Source organism: Chlamydotis macqueenii, chromosome 4 (assembly GCF_036417535.1).
Source record: "Chlamydotis macqueenii isolate bChlMac1 chromosome 4, bChlMac1.mat, whole genome shotgun sequence".
In the NCBI taxonomy this organism is placed as follows: Eukaryota; Metazoa; Chordata; class Aves; order Otidiformes; family Otididae; genus Chlamydotis; species Chlamydotis macqueenii.
In genome coordinates, this window is record NC_141559.1 from 64,849,421 (window position 1) to 64,871,353 (window position 21,933).

The 21,933-nt window shown below is 41.4% G+C and overlaps 1 protein-coding gene across 3 annotated transcripts in view; it reads left to right on the forward strand.

The window, feature by feature from the left end:
* The first annotated feature begins 872 nt into the window (after positions 1-872).
* The window catches only part of CCDC149 (coiled-coil domain containing 149), a 75,723-nt gene continuing 54,662 nt past the window's right edge, over positions 873-21,933 (forward strand). For all 3 annotated transcript variants that reach the window (XM_086746889.1, XM_086746888.1, XM_086746890.1), the window contains exons 1-3: positions 873-944; positions 11,371-11,532; positions 12,069-12,107. In XM_086746889.1, coding sequence (XP_086603015.1) covers positions 873-944; positions 11,371-11,532; positions 12,069-12,107 — 273 coding nt within the window. The remainder of the gene's footprint in view (positions 945-11,370; positions 11,533-12,068; positions 12,108-21,933) is intronic.

The following is a 21,933-nucleotide window of genomic DNA, read 5'->3' on the forward strand; positions in this document are numbered from 1 at the left end:
GAGTTGGGGCTGTTCAGCCTGGAGAAGAGAAGGCTGTGGGGAGACCTTATTGCAGGCTTTCAATCTATAAAGGGGGCTTACAAGAAAGATGGAGAGAAACTTTTGCCAAGGCCTGTACTGACAGGACAAAGGGCAACAGTTTTAAACTGGAAGAGGATAGATTTAGATTGGACTTAAGCAAGATTTTTTTTTTTATGATGAGGGTGGTGAGGCACTGGAACAGGTTGCCCAGAGAAGCTGTGGAAGCCCCATCCCTGGAAATGTTCAGTGCCAGGCTGGATGGGGCTTTCAGTGACCTGCTGTAGTGGAAGGTTTTCTTGCCTACAGCAGGGGGGTTGGACGGGATGGTCTTTAAAGGTCCTTTCCAACGCAAACCATTCCGTGATTCTATATTAAAGTCTCTACTGCAGTACAGTATCCTGATGCCTGACCCCTCACTGACCACTCAACGGGTACATCCGGCTGTTCCGTGCCGGGGATGGCAGCAGATCCCTGCTATTATTTAGGCGGAGGACGACCCTCCTCCGGGCAAAGCATCTCAGCCACTTCTGCACAGCCGCAGGCGGGTGTGGGTGGTCTGACCCACGCTCTCCCCTGCGGCCCAGCCCTCCTGCCAGGGCACCGCGGCCCTACCCGACACTGGCGGGGTACCTGGCTGTGTGGAAGTGGCCCGGGTGCCGGCTGCGCGCCGCGGGCTGGGCCGCGCTAGGCCGCGGGCGGAGAGGCCCCCGCCGCAGGCCCGGCTCCGGCAGCCCCGTGCCCGGGAGGCCGCTGGGCGGCCCCGACCGACCGGCAAGAGGCGACCGCAGGCCCCGCCTCTCCCCGCAGGCTCCTCGGTGAAGGCCGGGGCGGGCGGAGCCGGTCGTCGCCGCATGCCGCCGCGGCCCGCCGGAGCCATGAGCTCCCACCGCAGCGAGAGCGACTGGCAGGGGCTGGTGAGCGAGGTGAGGCGGCGGGGCGGGGGCAGCCGCAGGCCGGGGTTCCCTGCCTCCCGCGGCGCGGCCTGGACACCGGGCACCGGCCCTTCCGGGGCCGCCGGGGGAGGAGGGCGGGCAGGCCGGCCACGCCCGCTCGCTGCCCCCCGCCTCGGGGAGATTCTGCTGGAGCGAGTGGCACAGCCGGCGGGGGGTGCCCCGGCCCGGGGTCGAGAGGGACCCCGACCCCCGCGGCTGGGGCAGCCGCAGGTGGAGCCGACGGGGGCGGGGGGCACTGAACCCGGCCCCGACCCCCAGCGCGGCTGCTAAGTACCGGGGGGTGAGCGTCTGCCCACCGCTGGCGTGTGGCTGCCTGAAACCAGAGTTTGGCGCCGAGGCCGCTGTTGGTTTGAAATCGCCAGGGCTTCGCCTGCCTCCACGGCCCGCGGGGCTGAGGCCTCGGCGGCCCCGCAGCAGCGCGGCGGCAGCCGGCGGCGGTGGCGGCTCTGCCCCCTCAGTTCGCTCCTCGGGCCTGTGCTGTGCTCTCTTACTTCACTTGGGTCGCAAGTGAAAGGGTTTCGAGGCCCACGGTGCCATTTGTAAAGTGGGAGAAAAGTCTGTAATAGCACAGTGGCCATGAGTTTCAACAGGTGGAGGATTTTCAGAATACGAGAGTAGGAAATGTTACTACCTACTACGTCTACATTAAAAGATCCACAGTGTTTACAGGTACATGTTTTCGTGTAGGATAAGTTACCAAACTCAAACAAGTTGAGGTCAGTATAATTTAAAGTAACATCATCAAAGTCAAGTCTGTTTTAACAGGCAGAACCATAAAGTTTGGAGTAGGTAGGCACACTGATTTTTGCAGTGCATTAATTTTGCATAACTATAAAAATAGTATTTGCATGTTTACAGCTAGCAAACAAAACTTCTGTGCAAATGGCATGGGCCTAGATCAACCTGAGTCAGCTGTCCTAGAGCACAAGGCACATAGGTGAATTCCTCTGATTTTGGGAGGGCTTTGCCTCTCTTAAATTATGTGAGCATGGCTTAAGGCCCTGACCTGTCAAAAAGATGCCTGAGTTCAGGGTTCTGAACCTATCACTTCTCCTGATTATTTCAGTAGGAAAATGTGTGCTAGTGCAGTACGTCCAGAATTTGAGTCTACCTATGCAAAGTGTACTTCTAGTAGTGTCCTGATTGTGCAGTGTTACATCTGACATCTCGTTTTCCAAATGGAGTTTTATTTGGGGGTGGAGGTTGTGTCACATGGCAGGGAAGGGTGGGAGACAGAGACAATTCATGAGGTGTGTTCAAAGGAAATGCCCCTAGTCTTGGCTTTAAAAAGTCATTTAGAACTACTTTGGAAGTTTTTTACTTTTGATATGATTTAGCCTTAACAACTCAATCCTGAAACTGATCGCTTATTTCTGGTTTAGGGGCTTCTTGATTGTGGCAAAGTTTAATGACTTGCTAAGCTACATTCTTGCAAATGTTTAAGCATAGATATAATTTTTTTTTTCAGAAACACTTAGAGGCCTAGTGATTTATATTCCATTTTTCCTTCCTTTCTCTCTGTTCCCACAGCAGGCTTACAGCCTGTTTTTCTGTGTGAAGACTGTAGCACGTGCTGTCAGGGTATAGGCTTCCCTCTTTTGCCTTCCTCTTCCTTTGGCTGTTGTGATTAACTTCATGTGATTTCCCTGTTAACTCCAACATCCTACTGGATTTGTGAGAAAGTGGCTTTCATTTCTGAAGTAACTTGTCATAAGTTTTTCCAGTTTACTGTATCACTCACTGGTACAGAGCCTCTCCAGACCTCTTAGCTTCAATGCCAGGTAATTTTAAGTTTTGTTCCCTGTACATTTCATAAACCTTTTGAAGTGCTTTCAGAATATAAGATAAAAGAGGCAGGAAGAGATATGATAGCTCTAAACGAGCACTCTCACATTGCTGATGCTAGACAGTTAAAACATAGAATAGGGTTCAAAATCGTAGAATCATAGAATCATAGAATGGTTAGAGTTGGAAGGGACCTTCAAAGGTCATCTAGTCCAACACCCCTGCAAGGAGCAGGGACATCTCCAACCAGATCAGGTTGCTCAGAGCCTCATCCAGGGATGGGGCATCCACCACCTCTCTGGGCAACCTGTTCCAGTGTTCTACAACTTGCATTGTAAAAAATTTTTTCCTAATATCCAATCTAAATCTACCTCCCACTATTTTAAAACCATTACCCCTCGTCCCATCACAACAGGCCCTACTGAACAGCCTGTCCCCATCTTTCCTGTAGGCCCCCTTGAGGTACTGGAAGGCCAGAATAAGGTCTCCCTGGAGCCTCTTCTTCTCCAGGCTGAACAGCCCCAACTCTTTCAGCCTGTCCGCATAGGAAAGGTGCTCCAGCCCCCTTATCATCTTTGAGGCCCTGCTCTGGACCTTCTCCAACTGGTCCATGTCCTTCTTGTGCTGGGGGCTCCAGAACTGGACACAGTACTCCAGGTGGGGTCTCACCAGGGCAGAATAGAGGGGGAATCTTGGTATAAAAGATCAGAAGCTGTTGGTTTCAGATCTGTGGTCACATTCTTTTTCATTTCTATAACCTCAGTCCTCCAGATTTGAAAGCTACGAGTAATTGAAATATTCGTCAAAGCAATTGTAATATTTTTAAAAGTCTGGTATTGCAGATGTTAAGAAAAGTAGTAGGATGTATTTTTGGTCCTTGCATATAGATAGACACAAACACTTGTACACACAGCTGTATATTTTTGTAGTTTGACTTTTCGTTCTGAATTAGATAAAAAGACTGCTTGGGGTTTTTTTGTCTGTGTTCCAGTCTTTTCCTGTACTTATTCTTTTTTTTTTCCTTTTGACTTTTGTTCTGTGCCAGTGCCTTTTGCTCTGTACCTGTGCACATATTATTCTGTGCTTTTATTATGCTTGTCTCTAACTTCTTGCTTATTCTTTATCTTCCATGTTTATGTATTTTTCCACTTATTGTACAGCCACATGCATTTCAGGCCTAGTATGCACCTGGTACTCTGAACAATCTTTGCACCACATGTACCTTGAACATTCTTTAAACTAACTCTGAATAGGATGACGTAGGAAGGAATACTGGGACAAAGCCAACTTAGCAAATACTGAAGGAGCAGAAAGAGTCATTATTTCCATTGCTAATCTTGCAAACTGAAACAAGCGTCAGGAGTGAGAATCCACATAAATTTCACCCATTCTTTGACTGAGTTCAGGTATTGGTGGTGGATGAATATATATAAAAGGTAAAGTGCTCGGTTGGGTTACTACCCAATTTTTGCTTGGAGTCTGGGTTTTTGTCTAACATTGCCGCACCGAATGAGGTAAAAGCCTGTGTAAAGCTGTAGGATGAAGACCTCGTCAATAACTAACTGCTTGTTTGATACAAATGAGACTGAGCCATAGCAAGAACTTTCTTGCTGGCTGGACTGAGATGGTGGCTTTTGGAAACATGTGATCTTCGTAAATCTCAAACTGCTATCCCAAGAGTACAGCTGATTCCTTTGAACATGCCTGTGGAAGTATCTTATTTTAGAAAAAGAAAAATCCTTGGTGTAGACAAAATACCTGTCCGACCTGAAAGAGGATGAAAAGAGGAAAGTGTGACAGTTATTAGTTGCTTGCTGAGTGCGCTGCTAGAAAGCAGTCACAGGAAGGTGGTTATTCTGTACTCTTCCCTGAAGATAACAGAATTCTTGAAAATAACTTTGGTCACCAAAATCTTGGTTGCAGAGTTTTGTTTGTTTGCTTTTAAGTGTTTTTAAATGTCCCTACTTACTCCTCAGCCTGACAGCCATGTTTATGGATGTGCTAAGCTGTTAATTTACACAAACTCGTGTGAGTCAACTGCTTAGTGGCTCAGTTTTCCTGTTCCTATAAGCGAGGTGAAATATAACTAAATCCCATTAATATGAATGGAAAACACAATATATGAACTTTGTTTGATGGTGGTTGGGGATTCATTTTTCAAAGGTTGTAGAAGCTTCCTGGTCTGTATGTTCTCCTACGGAGAAGGGTGTGATTTCAGTTTTTGCCCGTGTTCCATGTAATCTGTCTTGAAATCGTTTGATCTGATGTTGATGACAGAATCAGTGATGGAGAAAGGAGTAGGTGGTAGCATGATCTTGGGCTGGTGGGATCAGTTGAGTAGTACTGGGAGATCATGTGTGGTAGGGAAAAAACACTTTTACATAATCTGTAAGATCACCTCTGTCCTTGCTTTAGAGAGCTGACATCTACGAGTTCAGTCTCCTTTCTGCTGAAGTCAGTGAGTGTGCTTCCATTCACTTCATTGAGAGCTGGCACTAGTCCTAATTTAATACTGCTTGGAGAACGTGTACTTTTGGCAGTGTTTTCCACTGGAAGCAAGAGAGGTTTCCTAGGAAACCCATAAGAGTAGAGTGGTTGTCCTCCATCCTTTCTGCTAGCTCCTCCCTCAGATTTGCCAACTTCTAGAGTTAAATCCAATGTCAAAATGCTTCTCTTCTCCTTGACACCTCCCATGCATTAGAGCATTTACTGTATGCTATTTACAGCTACTCTTATGTGACTGTGTCTCCTAAAATTAGTTTGAAGAAACTTAGTCTCCATTTAATTTGTCATTCTCAAGAGGCTATTTCTGGATTATTAACTATGTATGGTCTTTGGCACCACAGAGGGAAGAGATGTGCTTGCACTCTTGAGCTCCCTTGCCTAGTAATTGCCAACATAAAACTTGGAGAAAGAGTTTTGTGGAACTATTTGTCAAACATGCAACTGTTCAGCAGTAGTTCTTGTTGAAATAGCTAAATGTTCCAGACATGAATTCTGAATAAGAGTGAAAAACCTAACCTGCTTTTAATTGGCAGAGCATACCTTTCCCATTGGTCGCACAATTTTTTTTTTTTATGTGGACAAGAGAGAAGAGGAAGGAAAATTAGTGAGATTTTCATGTTTATACTATCTCTCTAACTGTCTGTCATGTTGCCTTTTCAAACAGCATGAAATGTAGTTCACCAAATCTGTATGAGGGGACCCGATGGGCTTTGGAGATACAAATTTCAAAGCTTTTCTAAATGTGGCCAAATGCCAGTGGCTGTAGGGAAGAACAAAGTGGAACGGATGCTCTGAGTCCCTAGGTGATTGGATTGGCGTCGTAATGGCTTTGTCATTTGGAAAAGGAAGTGGAAACACTAAAAGAGCTGGCACTGTCTTACTGCTCTCAAAAGTTCTCGGGAGGTATGGGAGAGGTGCTATGGAGACCTGCATGCTGGGCTTTCAGGCAACAAACCAAGTGTTTGCTTCTCATGTTTCCATGTTCTAGGTTGGACTGAGTTACCCACAGGGATGCTGAGGAGCAAACATGGAGAAATTAATAATGTAATCTGATGGACAGCATACGAAACTTTTAAGGGCTGGGCCACATTGCAAAGCAGTGTTATTTGGACTAATCAAGTCAAGTGATGGTAATTCCTAAATGACCAGTGAAGATCATGTGGTGTAATCTTGTCATAAGATGAGATAGGGTGTTCTGGGGAGCTGCTTATATCACTTATATCATCAGTGGATGATACCAGCCTGCTTTGTGTTTCAGCAATCAGGAGGTAGCTAGTGAAGCAAGCGCTGGGCAGCAGGAAAAGCAGAGCTGATATTGTGGGATAAAACCAAGGACACCGCATTGTCTCAGGTTTTATCAGAGATGAGGACATAAGATAAGATGGCAGGCAAATGGCCAGTAATTGTGTATTTCTCTGGGTTTGAGTGCTTGACTCTTTCAGATAAGTTGAACAGTTTAATCTGAAGTCAAGGGGAGCAACATTATGGGAACACAGTCAACAAACACCCTGAAGAGTGATGTTGCAGTGCATTTTGGGACTCTTCAGTTTGTAGTTTCCACAACAAAATTGCCTCCAAGAGTACAGTGAGGAGAAATTTGATAAAACTTCAGGCAGTTCAATAGCAGTTGTGTCTCTTGTCCAAAACATGGTGAGCAGAGTTCGTGGTTTCTCTGGGAGTGTGGTGGACAATAGGTTTCCAGGCCCATGTACAATGTGGTGGCCCGTCGGCATTTGGGAAACACTAGGTCCCGGAGTGCTGAGAGAACACAGAAGATGATCCACAGAGATTCCAAAGCGCAGTTTGGAGACAGTATCTCTACTTTTATCCTCCTTTTTTTTCCATCAAATACTCAAGTATAGGCCAGTAATTTGTACAAATTTAAAATAAATTATTTTGTGATAGGAATTCAGTGTATTTATTGGTTTAAAAAAAGAAAATCTAAAACCTTGACAGTGTCCCAGCTTCATCAGATTATTAGACCATGTCTACGGCGTTGTTAGTGAGATCTATCCAGATTTGTCACTAAAAATAGCAATGGACAAATAGTAAGTGTTCAGTGTAGAGAGTCACCTTGGAGCAGTTACACTCTCCTGTAATGTCAGTCTCTTTTACTCAATTTCACTAAAGTAGTTATCTGGCTGTAAAGCAGTACAGGCAGTAATGTAGGATGTCATATATATTCCTTTAATTATTATGATCTTCCATGTAGCAATTACAATTTGCTTTATTGCAGATAACAGTGAATTGGTAGATAAAAGTCACTAGACAGATATGAAAAGTTGTATATTGTAGCTTTTAGATTAAAAGTATAGCAGCTGTTTCTTGGTTAACTTTGTTTTTTAAACTTAGAGATTATTTTGGAACATCAATTAAAAAGAAACGAAAGACAATAAGAATATTTGGTAGTAACTATAGCACATAGCGGAATTCACTTGTTTATCTCTGTGATAGACATTATGTGAGACATAGACTTTCTTTCAATTGCAGAGGAAGAAATCTCTGTATGAATGCCAGAAGCATCTGTTGAATGCTTTTTTTTCAGGCTATATGAGAAAATTTTCCTTATTGCTTGTATTGCTCTAAAAAGACTGTTAAACTCCTGTATTCCGTTTGACAGCATACCAATTTTACTGCACTTACTTGTCCATATATGGGAAATTGTTGGTGGGACTCAGTTGTTTCCCTGAGTAGAATCCATTTCTAGTGTATAGTTGTTAGGTCAGTTTATGGCCGTTATTAGTACTTTTTTTTAACATTCAGAAGCATAGATATTGAATAACCCCTTTGAGGTCTGTCTTTGTATAATTTGTTTTTCCTTCAAAAATGGTAATGGATATTGGAAACATAGCTCTGTCAAATAATCAAACTCCACAGAAATGCTCTAGCTTTATTGTTTCTTCTACCATAAACCCATGGAAACAAACTACTACACATTATTGCTATTTTTATCCCATTTATTTGGTAAAGTCAATATATACAAAAGGCAGAAATGGCTTTAAAAAATTTTCTAGGTGGTCATTTTTATAGTAAAATCCAAATAGTAACTTGGTGAGAGATGCCAAGCCCCTTACTTCCATATGGCACATCATCAGTATATAATTCATCCAGTTAAAATAAATTTAAACAAGGAGGAGATCATTATTCATTTTCATGTAGACCCTGAACTGTTCCCACAATGGTTATGGGTCATTATCCTCAACCTAATGAGAATTCTCTTGCCCTCACCAGTGCTGCTGTGGAAGATGAAGCCTTCTTTATGCTTTGAGCCTGTCCTTTGTGGAGGGCTGTGACTATGGCACTAGGTCTACATTCCTTGCCTGATAAGTATTATTTTTTATAGTCCTATCCACATATTCCAGTTAGCTTCCAACTCTCTCGTACACTGTTTCATATACTAGCACTTGTGGCAAGGCACGGAGGCACCTGCTGGTGACGTGGATGTCCTATGGCGAGATGTTTAGCTTTGCTGTCCTGCCACTGTGTACATTATATTGGCTGTTCTGCTCCATGTAGGCGTTGGCTGGATGGGCCAGCTTCATTCTCCCTGGTGATTAAAGGAACAGGACAGGCTACTTGGTTCAGGGATTTGGCACGGTTGGATTTTTTTAAAGTGATTGCGAGGCTTGCTTTTACTCATTTTTATTTACTGTATCAGTTTGTTAGTATTTAAAAGCAATTTAGTGAAGGCATGGTTTATAATTGACTAAGACATGAGATGAAACTGGAAAAAAGAAGAGAGATTGTCAGAGGCAAATATCTCGCTGTAAGGGAAGGAGTTATTTTATCAAGTTTGAAGCAGGTTTACCATGTCACTGTAACCACTTGCTGACAATACTAAAGTTTAGCTTCTGATGCCTTTCAGTACTTTATCAGGGGACTTGACATTTGTGTAAGGTATCAGTAAGGACATAAGTACATAGGTACAGTTGCCTTTGTACAGTCAATGCCAAGGCATCATAATCCAGAAAATTTATGGCAGGATTTCAACTTCAGTGTTGCCAGAAATAAAATTAATCCAAGGTGGAAGTGTCCTTTTTGTGAGTTGAAATCCCTCTTGGAATTGCTTTTCTCATTGCCTTCCTACTTTTTTGCAACTAAGCATTTACCATTTTTGGAAAATGTTGGTCAAATGCAAGGTCCTGCACATGAGTTGAGGCAACCCCAAGCACAAATACAGGCTGGGTGGAGAATGGATTGAGAGCAGCCCTGAGAAGAAGGACTTGGGAGTGCTGGTGGATGAGAAGCTCTATGTGAGCCGGCAACGCGCCATTGCGGCCCAGAAGGCCAACCGCATCCTTTGTTGCATCAAGAGAAGCATGGCCAGCAGGTCGAGGGAGGTGATTCTCCCCCTCTACTCTGCCCTGGTGAGACCCCACGTGCAGTACTGTGTCCAGCTCTGGAGCCCCCAACATAAGAAGGACATGGACCAGTTGGAGAGTGTCCAGAGGAGGGCCACAAAGATGATCAGAGGGCTGGAGCACCTCTCTTATGAGGACAGGCTGAGAGAGTTGGGGCTGTTCAGCCTGGAGAAGAGAAGGCTGTGGGGAGACCTTAGAGCAGTCTGCCAAGTACCTAAAGGGGACCTACAAGAAAGCTGGAGAGGGACTTTTGACAAGGAGTAATGGCTTTAAACTGGAAGAGGGTAAATTTAGATTGATATAAGAAATTCTTTACTGTGATGATGGTGAGGCACTGGAACAGGTTGCCCAGAGAAGTTGTGGATGCCCCATCCCTGAAAGTGTTGAAGGCCAGGTTGGGTGGGGCCTTGAGTGACCTGGTCTAGTGGAAGGTGTCCCTTCCCATGGCAGGGGGGCTGACACTAGATAATCTATAAGGTCCCTCCCAACCCAAACCATTCTATGATTCTATGATACTAATACACCAAATCAGCTTTTCCCTTTCTCATTGACTTGAAATTAAGGTTTACAAAGACAGTTCCAAGCAAGTAGTACATATGAGTAACGATTTTTGTCCCAAAGCACTGTCTTGAACAGTATGGAAGTGCTGAGGCTTTTGCTTTGTGCAAGAGCCCATAATGACAAAGTATTCTTGTCAGAGTATATAATGAAACTATAAATTGTTTTCATGACTGCTGTGATATTTGGTCTCTTGCAGAGCACATTCAGAAAGTATTTAGTGCCACATCTTATGTGAGTACCGTCAGAAATAGAAATATATGCTTTAGCATGAGCAGTGTTAAGCAATGGGTAAGAAGAATCTGCTGATTGAACATCATGTTAAGTGAAAGAACTTACCTGAAACTTGGTAGGTAACATTTAGCCACTGCAGGAAAGGATGACATACACGTTACTCTCTCTTCCTCTCGCTGGGGAGAGGCAATGAAGTAGATCAGACTAATGCAGAACAGCTAAGATTTGCAAGTCTGCTTTGTTGTGGATGAGCTATAAGAGGCAGTGGCTGGAGGGGAAGGCTGACCTCTGCCTTCCCTCCCCATTTGGATGCTTGCAATATTCTTGCATTATTTCCCATTCTTTTGACTCAACAAGCAAGTGCATATAGTATTGCAGCTAATTAGTTTATTTTACCTGTGCCAATAGGATATCACACTGTGATTGTTTCAGACTCAAGGTAAATTTTGGTTGCCGCTCATGCTGCCCTTTCTCCTGTAACATGGCCCTCTTCCCCTGTCCAGGCAGGAGGCTGCCCAGAGGACATTGCTGGTAGCAGCGAGGAGAGGAGGGGGAATGAGGTGGTTGCTAAGTGAGAGCTGGGTATTCTGGACACAAGTAGAAAAGGGAGTTTGCAAACACTTCTTCCTTCCAGCAGCCTTCCCAGGGCTGCGGTCAAATTGTGAGGTTCCTCATACTGTTGCATATGAGGAAAAAGTGGAGAAGCTTGAATTGCTGAATTTTCTAACTCAGGTGGTCAGGTGAGTGTGTGGACTTGCAAATGCATTTCAGGCTTCCGATACAACAGATATCTTTCCCATGGTTGTTGTTAATAAGCTTGTGACAGTCTTTTATCTTGTGCAGAGAGTCTTCCTCCATCTTTACAAAGGAAAAACTTGAGTCTCTTGAATTCAGTACTGGCTGAGGTAGAAATGGCTTGTTACAGTTACTTTTTTTGTTTTTCTCTTCTGCAGTATCTGGTGTGTAAAAGGAAGCTTGAAAGCAAAAAGGAGGCGTTGCTAATCCTCTCCAAAGAGCTGGACACCTGTCAACAAGAAAGAGACCAGTACAAGCTTATGGCCAACCAGTTGCGAGAGCGACACCAGTCTCTGAAAAAGAAGTATCGGGAGCTGATTGTAGGTTGTTCTTTATGAATATTGTATAATTGGGGACAAGAATCAACCTCAAAAAAATCTAGAAGAGTCCATAATGAGTGCTGTAAAAATGTTTAGGTGCTTGTTTACAGTAGTCCTGCAGTTGTACAGCCTTGATCATATTATTACTCATTTGTTCTGCATTGATGAGGTAGTACCTGTTATATAAGACACAGAAAGACAGTGCGTGCTCTGAGGAAATTAGTTTCAGTCATAATTCCATTTAAAAACTGACTGCAGTATTATTATTCCACAGCAACTTAATGTGCTGTTATGAAAAATAATGTAACATAAATTTGTAATGACCTGCTATTCTAGAAATGTAAACAAATCTTTAGCCTTTGACAATTTTTTGAGATTAAATTGATATTGCTGATATTAATCAAGATGCAGTATTTTAGAAACAATTTTGATAATATTTAATTTAAAATACATGTTTTAAAATTTGATCCACAAAGTTAATATAGTTGCTGGCTTCAGAAATAAGTTGCCAATAAAATGTGTCCTTTTATTTGTAGGACGGGGATCCATCCCTTCCGCCTGAGAAGAGGAAACAGGTAGGATTTATTTTTCAGTTGATGTTATTTGTCTGCTACAAAAGCACTTCACAAAAAGTGAAAATGAGCAAGAAATCTAGTAAAAAGCATTTTTGTCTATTGAAAAGCTCAGTCTTTAAACTGTGGCTTCTTGTGCTTTTGTCTAAACATGTTTCACTGAAATATCTGAACTATCATTAATTAGAATATATGGCTGTTGCTTTTATGTTCACCTGAGACTGAAATTGGTCAGTGTATGGAGACTTTAGATTGTTCTCCTTATAGTTTACCCTTCTTGTATTGAGTCCTAAAATAGGTTTGTGACATGGCTTCTCATACTTTAAGCAATTTTGGAATGCTTTGCCTGCATCCCATAGTTGTTAGTTTATTGCTATGAGTACTGTTTTCCATTAGGTACTCTCCCAGGTCACCTGGGCTCTATGAGTTATAAATGATTAGAACAATGGTAATTGCATTTTATGGTTCCCCTGCAAAACTTTTTGCCTGCTCCCTTCCCCCGCCCCCCCCGCCCAGAGGTCCATGTAGTGTGTCCTTGTTACAGAGTGTTGGTTGTCACATCTTAAAATTATCTTAATTTTTAGAGAAAAATGGCACCCAAAACACAGTATGTGAGTAGGGAGATGAGAACCCAAAAGAACAAAAACTGTTACTGTAATTGCTAGTCCTGAAAGTCTTTCAACCATGTTTAAAACATGATTATTGCATTCTCTTAATAGGTCAGAAGTTTTACTCTTCATCCTTTCTCTGGGAGTTTGCATGTAGTTCTTGCTATTTTCTTAAAATTTTAGAGGCTGAGAGTTTTGGTTGTTTTAAACTGAACTTTCAGAGACAATGTAATTACTCCTTCAGGCACTTAAACAAATAGCTGCCAAGAATTCAGTGGCTTAGTGTAGAATCACTTAACTTCCTCATTATTTAGCATAATTTATTTGAAATTCTGTTATTGCAACAGAGTTCTAATAAAAGTTTATGACCAGATATACGTTTGTGCATTCTGACTACTAAAATTGGAGCTGAAGAATATACAATTGAAAACCAATGCAGTACATGGGTCATTACAGAGATAAGTAGGAAGGGAAATTTGCCATCCCATGGATGTTGTTTTAATTCCTCTTCCATCTTTCAAAACAAATAAATCTGACATTTATTTCTAAAATACTATAAAAATTTAGTCTAAATCCAGAAGCTGCAACTATATTAAGTTTTGGTGAACCTTACCATGGTAAGTGCCTGGAAAACCATTTTAAAATCTAGCTAGAAGTCTTTTTTTCTTCTGAGGAAGTTATGTATTCATGCTAGGTAACAGTGAAAGAAAGAAAATCTTGTTCTTGGATGGGGTCATTTATAGGTCTCCCCCAAGGAAACAATATACCTTAGATTGTGCAGTAATAGGCTGTTAGTGCACTTCTTGAGTTTTCATTCTGCCAAGAAGTGTTTCTGTAGCATACAAGGTGGATAATCTGGAGTAGTTAGGGCAAACTTTCTGAAGAATTGTATAGTTTTGCTTTGAGAAATACATCAAAGAATAATAAAATAAAGTTATGAATATTTTTCCATTGTTACTGTATATATATTTCTTAGCATTTTCTCATCTAAGAGAGTGAAGTTCTCTATACTCTTTTGGACGTGTTCCATCCCCTTTTTGCCCAGAAGCCTAGTTGCCTGCTGGGAAAAGTTTGTGACCTCAGTCACTTCATAAAACAGAGACCCTGATGCTATAATGAATTTTGTGTGACACAAAAGTGCATGCTGTTGTCCTGGTCAGAAATGAGATGAAAACATGATATGCTGAACAGTTTGCTATCTGTTTGCTGTGTTTCTTTACCACAACTGAGAAATTATTGTTGAAATTGCAATCTAGAACCTTAAACAAAATAGGTGGGTTGGAATTGCTACTTTCTTCTCCATCATATCTTCATTTTTTACTTTTATTATAAATTACATTTTGTGACTTCTTAAAATATCTTGTTTTCCACACCATGCCTTCTATCCGTGTTTTGCAACACAGAATTTTCATGTTTTGCATGGAAATATCATGCAACCAGGCAATTTCTATCAACAAGCAGTTAACTCAGAATGTGTTTTTGTAAAATTGATGTTACTTAAAAGTACCTTAATGTACAGTGCTCTGCAGTGTTTTCCCTCTCAAAGCTGTATGTGCAGTGGTACACATCTCTGAGATGATCCAAAGATTGTTCCATGTGTATCACCTCCTGACAACCAACAAAAGCAGGAAATGAGAAACTGTGCTACTTTTCCTGCAGTAGGTGTTTTAACATTAGTGTTGTTATTAGAGCCTGTGAGCTGTCAGTGCTTTCCTGGCCCCTGGTATCAAACATTCACAATTAAGTGCTGAAGGTGGTTTTGTAATGTCATGTGATGTTAGGGGTAGGGTAATTTTTTGGATAAGTAATGGAGGGGTGTAATGTTTCAGGAGGACAGGAATAACGAAGAGTTGCTTTGGATGTTAAAATTCACCAGAAATGGTGGACGATAGACACTCCCTATTTTGAAAGGCATATTAAAATATTGCCCTGTCTACAGAGCCTCTGTTGTGCATCCTATATAAATATAAATTTTACCATTCTGCTGTGGTATACATTTATATGCATTTGCTGTGATACGGAGCATTTGTATGACAATGGCAAACAAATACAGGATGTCTGTTGGACAGTGTTGCCATGCTGGTAAACTTAAAGAAAAAGGCATCAGTGGAATTTCTAACTTGATTTATACTATTCTTTTTGTCTACGTTGCTTTAATTTTCAGTATAACTTCAGTTTGGGAGAAGCTTTGTTGTTGAAATAACAGATCAGTGAATCCTTTGACCTTCTATATGAAACTGAAGTTCTTTTAATACAAATGAGATCTGTCGAATAAACAAAGGTGAAGTAAAATGCATGGTTAGGAAAATAATTGTGCTGGGCCACAGTCCTAAATATGGTTTGCTTAATTTGATCTCAGTGAGACCACTCAGTTGGATATAATGGGTTTGCAGTGGGGCTGTGTGTCAAGAGTAAAGCCTCAATGCATATGTTCACTGGTGAGGGCTTATATTTGTATTTTGAATGTATGAGAAAACAAATTCAATGAAGCCAAACATCACAGGATCACAGAATGGTTGAGGTGGGAAGGCAGCTCTTGAAATCAACTAGTCCAATCTCCCTGCTCAAGCAGAGCCACCTAGAGCATGTTGCTCAGGACCATGTCCAGTCAGATTTTGGACATCTGCAAGGATGGAGGCTCCACAGCCTTTTCAGGCAACCTGTTCCATTTGCATTGACCACTATCACAGTAAAAAAGTGTTGGATTTTTCCTTTTCTTTTGTGTTCAAATTCCTGCAGATATTGGGGTGACTAACGTCTCTCATGAAGCTCATGGCCTGTGAACATGAAGCTTCTTCCAGTTGTCTGAAGAGGGTCTCATCTACTACTTCCTCCTGATCAGGAGATCTATAGCAGATACCCAATACAAGAACATCCATGTTGATCTGCCCACTAATCTTGACCCAAAAGCTCTCAAGTGACTCTTGACCTGTCCTAAGGCCGTGCACTCCAGCTGCTCTATCACATAAAGGGCAACACCCCATCCACACCTTCCTAGCTGCCCCTCCTAGCGTGCCAGTATCCCTCCATCACGGTGTTCCAGTTGTGTGAGCTATCCCACAGTTTCTGCATGATCCCAAGGAGATTGTAGCCCTGTCACTGCACACAGACTTCAAACTGTTCCCCGTGCTGCGTGCATTAGAGTAGAGGCCTCTGAGGGGCGTCCAAGTGTGCCAGTTCTGCAGTACAGGCTTGAGTACTGCACAAGGCTGTTCTGCAGGCACTTCCTTCTTTATGTGCCTGTGCTCAAAGGGATTGCACTTCAGCTCAGTTGTTTTGTGAATTGTTGTGTCCCTTCTCTTCCCAGCATCCCAGGCTCTTGGCTTGCCTACCCAATCCCAAACTTTGTTCCCTCCTCCATCATTTCTAGTTTAAAGGTCTCCTTATGAAGTTGGCCAGCCTATTGGCAAAGATACTTTTGCCTCATATAGTCAAATGCATCCTGTATCTCCCAGGTAGCTGTTGAGCCTTAGAGAGGATCCCATGATCATAAAACCCTCTTTGAGGCTCTTAATAATGAGTCTCATAACATAATGATAACATAGTCCTAGTATAGAGCCCCGGTTGATAATTACTCTTTTTACCAGGCAAAAAGTCTCATCAGAGAACCTGTGCACATCTTTCCTGAATGTCACAATCCTTAACTCTGTTACAGTTATCTGCAGGTGTCCCAAGGTGATTAATTCAAGGCAAGACTCTGACTGCTTCACCCACCATTGACGTCACAGCAGCATGCTACCCACTCACCAGCTGGTCAGTCAGCTTGACTTCTGCTAATGAATAAGTTCATGAGTGCGGCATCTGGGGGCAAGCAGAGCATCAGAAGGACTGAGGTCACAGACAGGAGTATGTTGTAACATACCACAAATGGACCCATTTTGATCCCTTTCACTTCCACTTCCAGCTTCTAGCTTAATGTACTCAGCTGTCATCAATCATTTTCAAAACAAACTTCAGGGATTACCTTATGACCATTTTTGACATCATCAGAAAAAAATGACTAGTGTGTCTACAGTGTGACTATTTCTTGTTAATTAATGAATTTGAGAAGTTTTACTAGTCTTGTGCTAGGGTGTAAAACCTGCATTCAGAGTCCTGTGAGATAAAATCTTCAGATAAAGTACACTACAGGGTAAGCAATCATTTTGTATTTATCTCACAAGGGTGCTGTGAAGATTAATGTGATTTCCTCCTCTCTTCAGAGGATTTGAAGATGAAAAACATTATGCATGTGCCAAACTCAGACCTGTGCACTCTGCTCTGGTTTGTAGGTGCATCTGTTTGACTCCCATAGTGTAAGGTAGCAGACAGAAAACAGTGTGATCATTTCCCCTGGCGACACATAAGAGCAGTATTCCCATGGATTTCAAAATGTGCCATGTGAGAGTGTAGCCAGTGGAGAGATTTTGGTTTCTGCACACTACATTTGCTGTTCCACTGATACAAGCAGGTGACAGTATTCAAAAGCTAGGACTTCTTAGCCACACTAGGAGTCATGCTTTGTGAAGTGATACTGTTCTTTCTTCAGTGTGTATTTTCTGCAGCAAACATGAGGCTAGGAGAGATGAAATGCTGATTCTAATAGATGTGATAGTCTGTCTTTAAAATTGGGAGCACTGTTCAGACCTGATGTGTACAACATCCTCTCCTGTGGTTGCTGTATCTTACCTTGATGGACTAGAGAGACATTTTTCCCCACCCCTGCACTTCAATACTCTTCATAAATATTCTGTTAATTAGTCACAACACTCAAGATGTTTAAGAGATTTTGATTCTTTTTGTACATTATCTCTAAGTTAAAGTTGTCCTTAAGATCTCAAAGCAGATAAAATATTTCTGATAAAACAAGCCAATGACATAATCTTTTCTTCTATCCTAGTATAGTAATCTTTGTACAAGTACAAATTAATAATTTCTCTTTGACTACGTTCATCTGCTGTCCACAAAAACCTGATGCCTGTATGAAGTGCCTTCACAGTGAAGGAATTTCTGCCAAGTAACTTCTCATTATACTGGCAGTTCATACTGACACCCTCAGTTGCTGCTTATGATGTGTGTTAACAAGTTGCTTTGCAAAAACTAACCTCTTAAAGGAGTCTGTGGTTGATGCTAGCCTTATTTGTTTGTCAGCCTTTGGCAAATGCTGTAGGTCTGGGTGGGTGGTTTTTGGTCCTGTACAACGCTATGCTAAGCTAATACACAGGATACTGGTTGAAAAGGAGGGTAAAAGTGTTAATTTTATATGTCTACTGCTAAAATGGCTTTTTGCTTCTGTTAGTTAGCTCTATAAAAATTCCGATTGCTGAGTGTCTTGAAGGTATGTGAGTGCAAGCAAGTCTTTCTTGTTTTGCAGAGCCTTGTCAAGTTTTTTACTGGTGTGCTTCTGTGGTGGGGTTCCTGCCTGGTTCTCAGAACGGCATATACTCAGAGGAGCAGAGGATTTTCTTCTTCTCTTGTTGTATGTCAAGTGACTGCTTGGCAAGGCTTTGATCTTTGCTGTTCTTTTTCTGTGGGGAAATACAACCCACAGTAAGTGTATTTCGTTAAGTATGCCCAGGACCTCTAATTTCAGAAGTCTTCTCTACATGGTATTTCAAATTAAAGAGAAAAATATTGTAATTCTTGCTTTTTATTGTAAGGAAGCTAGTGCTAGAGGAGGTGTCAGTTCTTCTACCTTGGAGTGAACAGTGGTAGCTGGTAAGCAAAGCAGGTTTTCCTGTATTAATTCAACCATTGCAATCATATGAATGCATTGGACGAGAAACTGCAATTAAATTTGTTATCAGTCACACCCACCAAGTGTGCTTAATGTTTCATCAAACTTTTTTTTTCTTTTGACCCTATAATTCAGTGTTCTTCTTTGTTTGAAGGTGTGGCTGCAAGAAACTGGAAAGACTGTAAACTTCAGTATAGAAATGCTTGTTTGTATTTTAAAATATTTTTAAACTGTGAAGGTATGTTGGAAGTTTCTCCCTCTTCCCCCTTGCCAAATTACTTTTTCAGGCAGTATCTAAAGGCAGAAAGTACTTTTTTTAAATTCTTTTTTTTTTAAGTGTCAGATAAGATTTATGTACAAGAGAATTGAGAGCTATATTAAAGACTGTGTTACTATCCATCATTTTTAAAGTTGTGAAGTGATGTGAAGAAAAATAACACTGTGTGTATGTGTGGCTAGATTTGTGAAATTATTAAAGGAGCCAAATTCAAATGTAGTGCATAATGCCAGGGATGACTATCTGGAGTTATTTCCCTTCCACCCCCCACCTCCACTTCTTCTTGGGCCATAGGTCAGTAGTGAGGAAAGATCTGTTGCTGTCTAACAGGTATTCACTGGCTTATGTTAATAAATATTTATAGATATTTCCATCAGTAGTTTCAGACGCTCATCTTTAACTAAAAGTATGGCTCTCTTACACCTTCTTTACCAAAAATGTTCTTGCAAATTTTAGCAAAGTCTAAGTGGAAAAGAGTGAAGTCTGTGATCCTATCCCATTGAATCTTTCACTCACTGGTATGTTCTTACTTATGGTGCTTTTTTCCCCAAATATAACAAAGGTAGGCACTTCCCACTTGGCACTCTCACGTCAATCTTTTTCACCTTTCATCCTGCCTTCTGGTGGGATCATTTTCAATAGTCACACTTGCTTTTGGTCAGAGGAAAAAGGAATGTGGGGTCAGTTTCTTACGTCTATGGGAGTTTGGACTGCGCTGAGATCATGCTGAGCATATTGGGCACTCAATTAGAGACTTGAGTGGAGCACTGTCTGTTAAGTATTACAAATAGTTGCATTGAGAGAGGGTAGGAGAAACAAACAGTTTCCACTGCTGTAGGTTGCAGAGACAAGATGAAGCAAGAGAAAGGTATAGACCTCTGCATTTTTCCCTGCTGTTATCCATGGCTTAGAAATCTCTCTTCATCAGTACTTTGGAGTCAGTTTTGAATAGTGTAAGCGAAGCAAGTAAAGTCTCTGGCAGTTAAAGGAGCCTTTTTAAGGTTTCACCTAGAATCAAAAGAAATATTTGAAGAAACTGAGTCTAGTGAGGCTGGATTTGGCTAATTTTCAGAGAGTTGTTCTGTGTTGCACAGGTAAATGACATGAGCTTTATTGTCTGCTGAAGTAACTTGTCTTAAATTTCTAAGTGAATTCTGTGTTTGTTCTATGAATATTGAAAAGAAGTTGCCAGGTGGAAAAATGAATCGCCTTTCTCTTTGCATAGATTTCTCCTCTTTCTTCAAAAAATACATGCTTACAGGTTCACAAAGCCAGTCCTCCATTGTTAGTTTTATCATCTTTCAGCCATATGGTATGTTTTCTTATATATGCCAAAGAAATGGTAGCAAGTCCAGGTGTCGTTCAACATGTCCTCTTGGCTGGCTCTCCTTAAGCCCAGTAGAGCACTTCTAAAAATCAAATATTTCTCCTTCTATCCATGTTTAACCGAGAGCTTTAATGAGGTCTTGCCAAAACCTTTAAAACTGGGAACAATTTAAATTATAGTTGCATGGAACCTCTAAGCCAGGGAAATGAATAATTGCTGGAGACTACTTCTGTGACATAGCTTGGTTGTTTTAGTTTAACAGAAGTATAATAGAAGCTTTGCATTAAGGAGCAAGTCTATACTTAGCTCATTGTAATGCTCTTAGCATGCTTAAATGAGGCTGTTTTATTTTGGTGTCTAAAATTCTTTGTTTAATGTTTCTCCCAAAACCCCTGTCTGGAGTATAAAGGTTTTTGTCACGTTAAGTCATTTATATGACTGACAAATAAAATTCAGCATAGAATTGCAATCCCGGAGAAATGGTTTTAAAGGAAATAAATCTGAGCAGGAAGATTTAGTATTGGCATCGTAATGCCTTTCGTGCAGTTCCTGGGAGCCAGGTTTTGACTACAGACTACTAGAATCCTGGTGTTGTGGCTGTAAACATTGATTAGTGAGATTGAGTTCATCCCAGGTGTTGAAATTACATATGCTATTGCATAGGAGTTGTGTTAGGAGTTGTTCAAATCCATCGTAAAAAGGGACTTTATAAATAGAAGTGTTTCAGAGAGGTTTGTGCAAATCACGTTTCTTTTAACTAACTCAGTCTGGTGGTTGGATGGCCTTTATTGAAAGTCAGCTTTCTTAAAAAAAAAATTGCATCTGAGCAGTAGCCATAGATACTTTAGTTTAAATACAATTTCCTGCAAACATGGGTCCTTTGTTTTCTTTCTTTTAAATAGCCATTAAGAAGTACCTCTCAGAACCATTGACTGAATGTGTTCTGAAGCTCCTTGATTCATTCAGTATATGAATGCCTATTACACTTTTGTTTAACATGTAGAAAAAGAAATCATTCTACCAAAGTATACTTGAGGAACCTTTCGCATTGCTTGAACGGTTGCTGTCTTAAAATAAGATTAGAGGCAGCTTAATTTTGGCCCTGCAATTGGTTGTTTATGGGGTTTTTGGTATTATACTCTTTTCCCAAATTATGTCTTTACGGTCTTCAGATGTATCAGTAGTTTGAAAAGTGCTTAATTTTCTTCCAAAACTGTGGGAAACTTACATTACTTCCTTCTGAACCTTTGATCTCAGAACACCAGAAGTGCAGAAGCTGTAGCAGTGAATCAGGCTTTTTCTTCATCAAGTGGGATGTATCCGTTTCTCAGGTTACTTTTCCTGTGTAAAAGTTTAAAGCTTGCTATTTTAGACCAACTGGAGTTTGCAACTGGCTTCTTCATCTAGTAGCGTACAAGAGTTACAATTGATTGCAGGCTAATCCTGCAAGTGGTCAGATGCATGCATAGCTATATTAATGTTAGTAGTTATCTTAAATACAAAACAGGATGGGTTTTATTTTTATATATATATATATTTTATATATAGAGAGAGATGTGTGGACATAGTAGCTGTTAGTAAACATGGGGAAAGATCTCAAGAATGGCTATCAAGTGCCTTGTTGGTTTGATAGTATATGAGTTTTAGAGTTAAAACTCACAAAAACATCCTGTGAGATGTCAAGTGGTAGTGGATTGACTGCCTAACAGAGCGGGACTGAAAAAGAGATAGAGATCAAGATAGAGAAATGAGGGAGCTGAAAGAGAAGCACAGCAAGTAGGGAAACTAAAACTAACTCTAAAATATCAAGAGAGAACTAGGAATGGTCAGTTGATGCGTTGGCCCCAAATCCAGGGAGTACATGTAAGGGTAGTTTAGAAATAAGGGCTCATGGGCCTTTA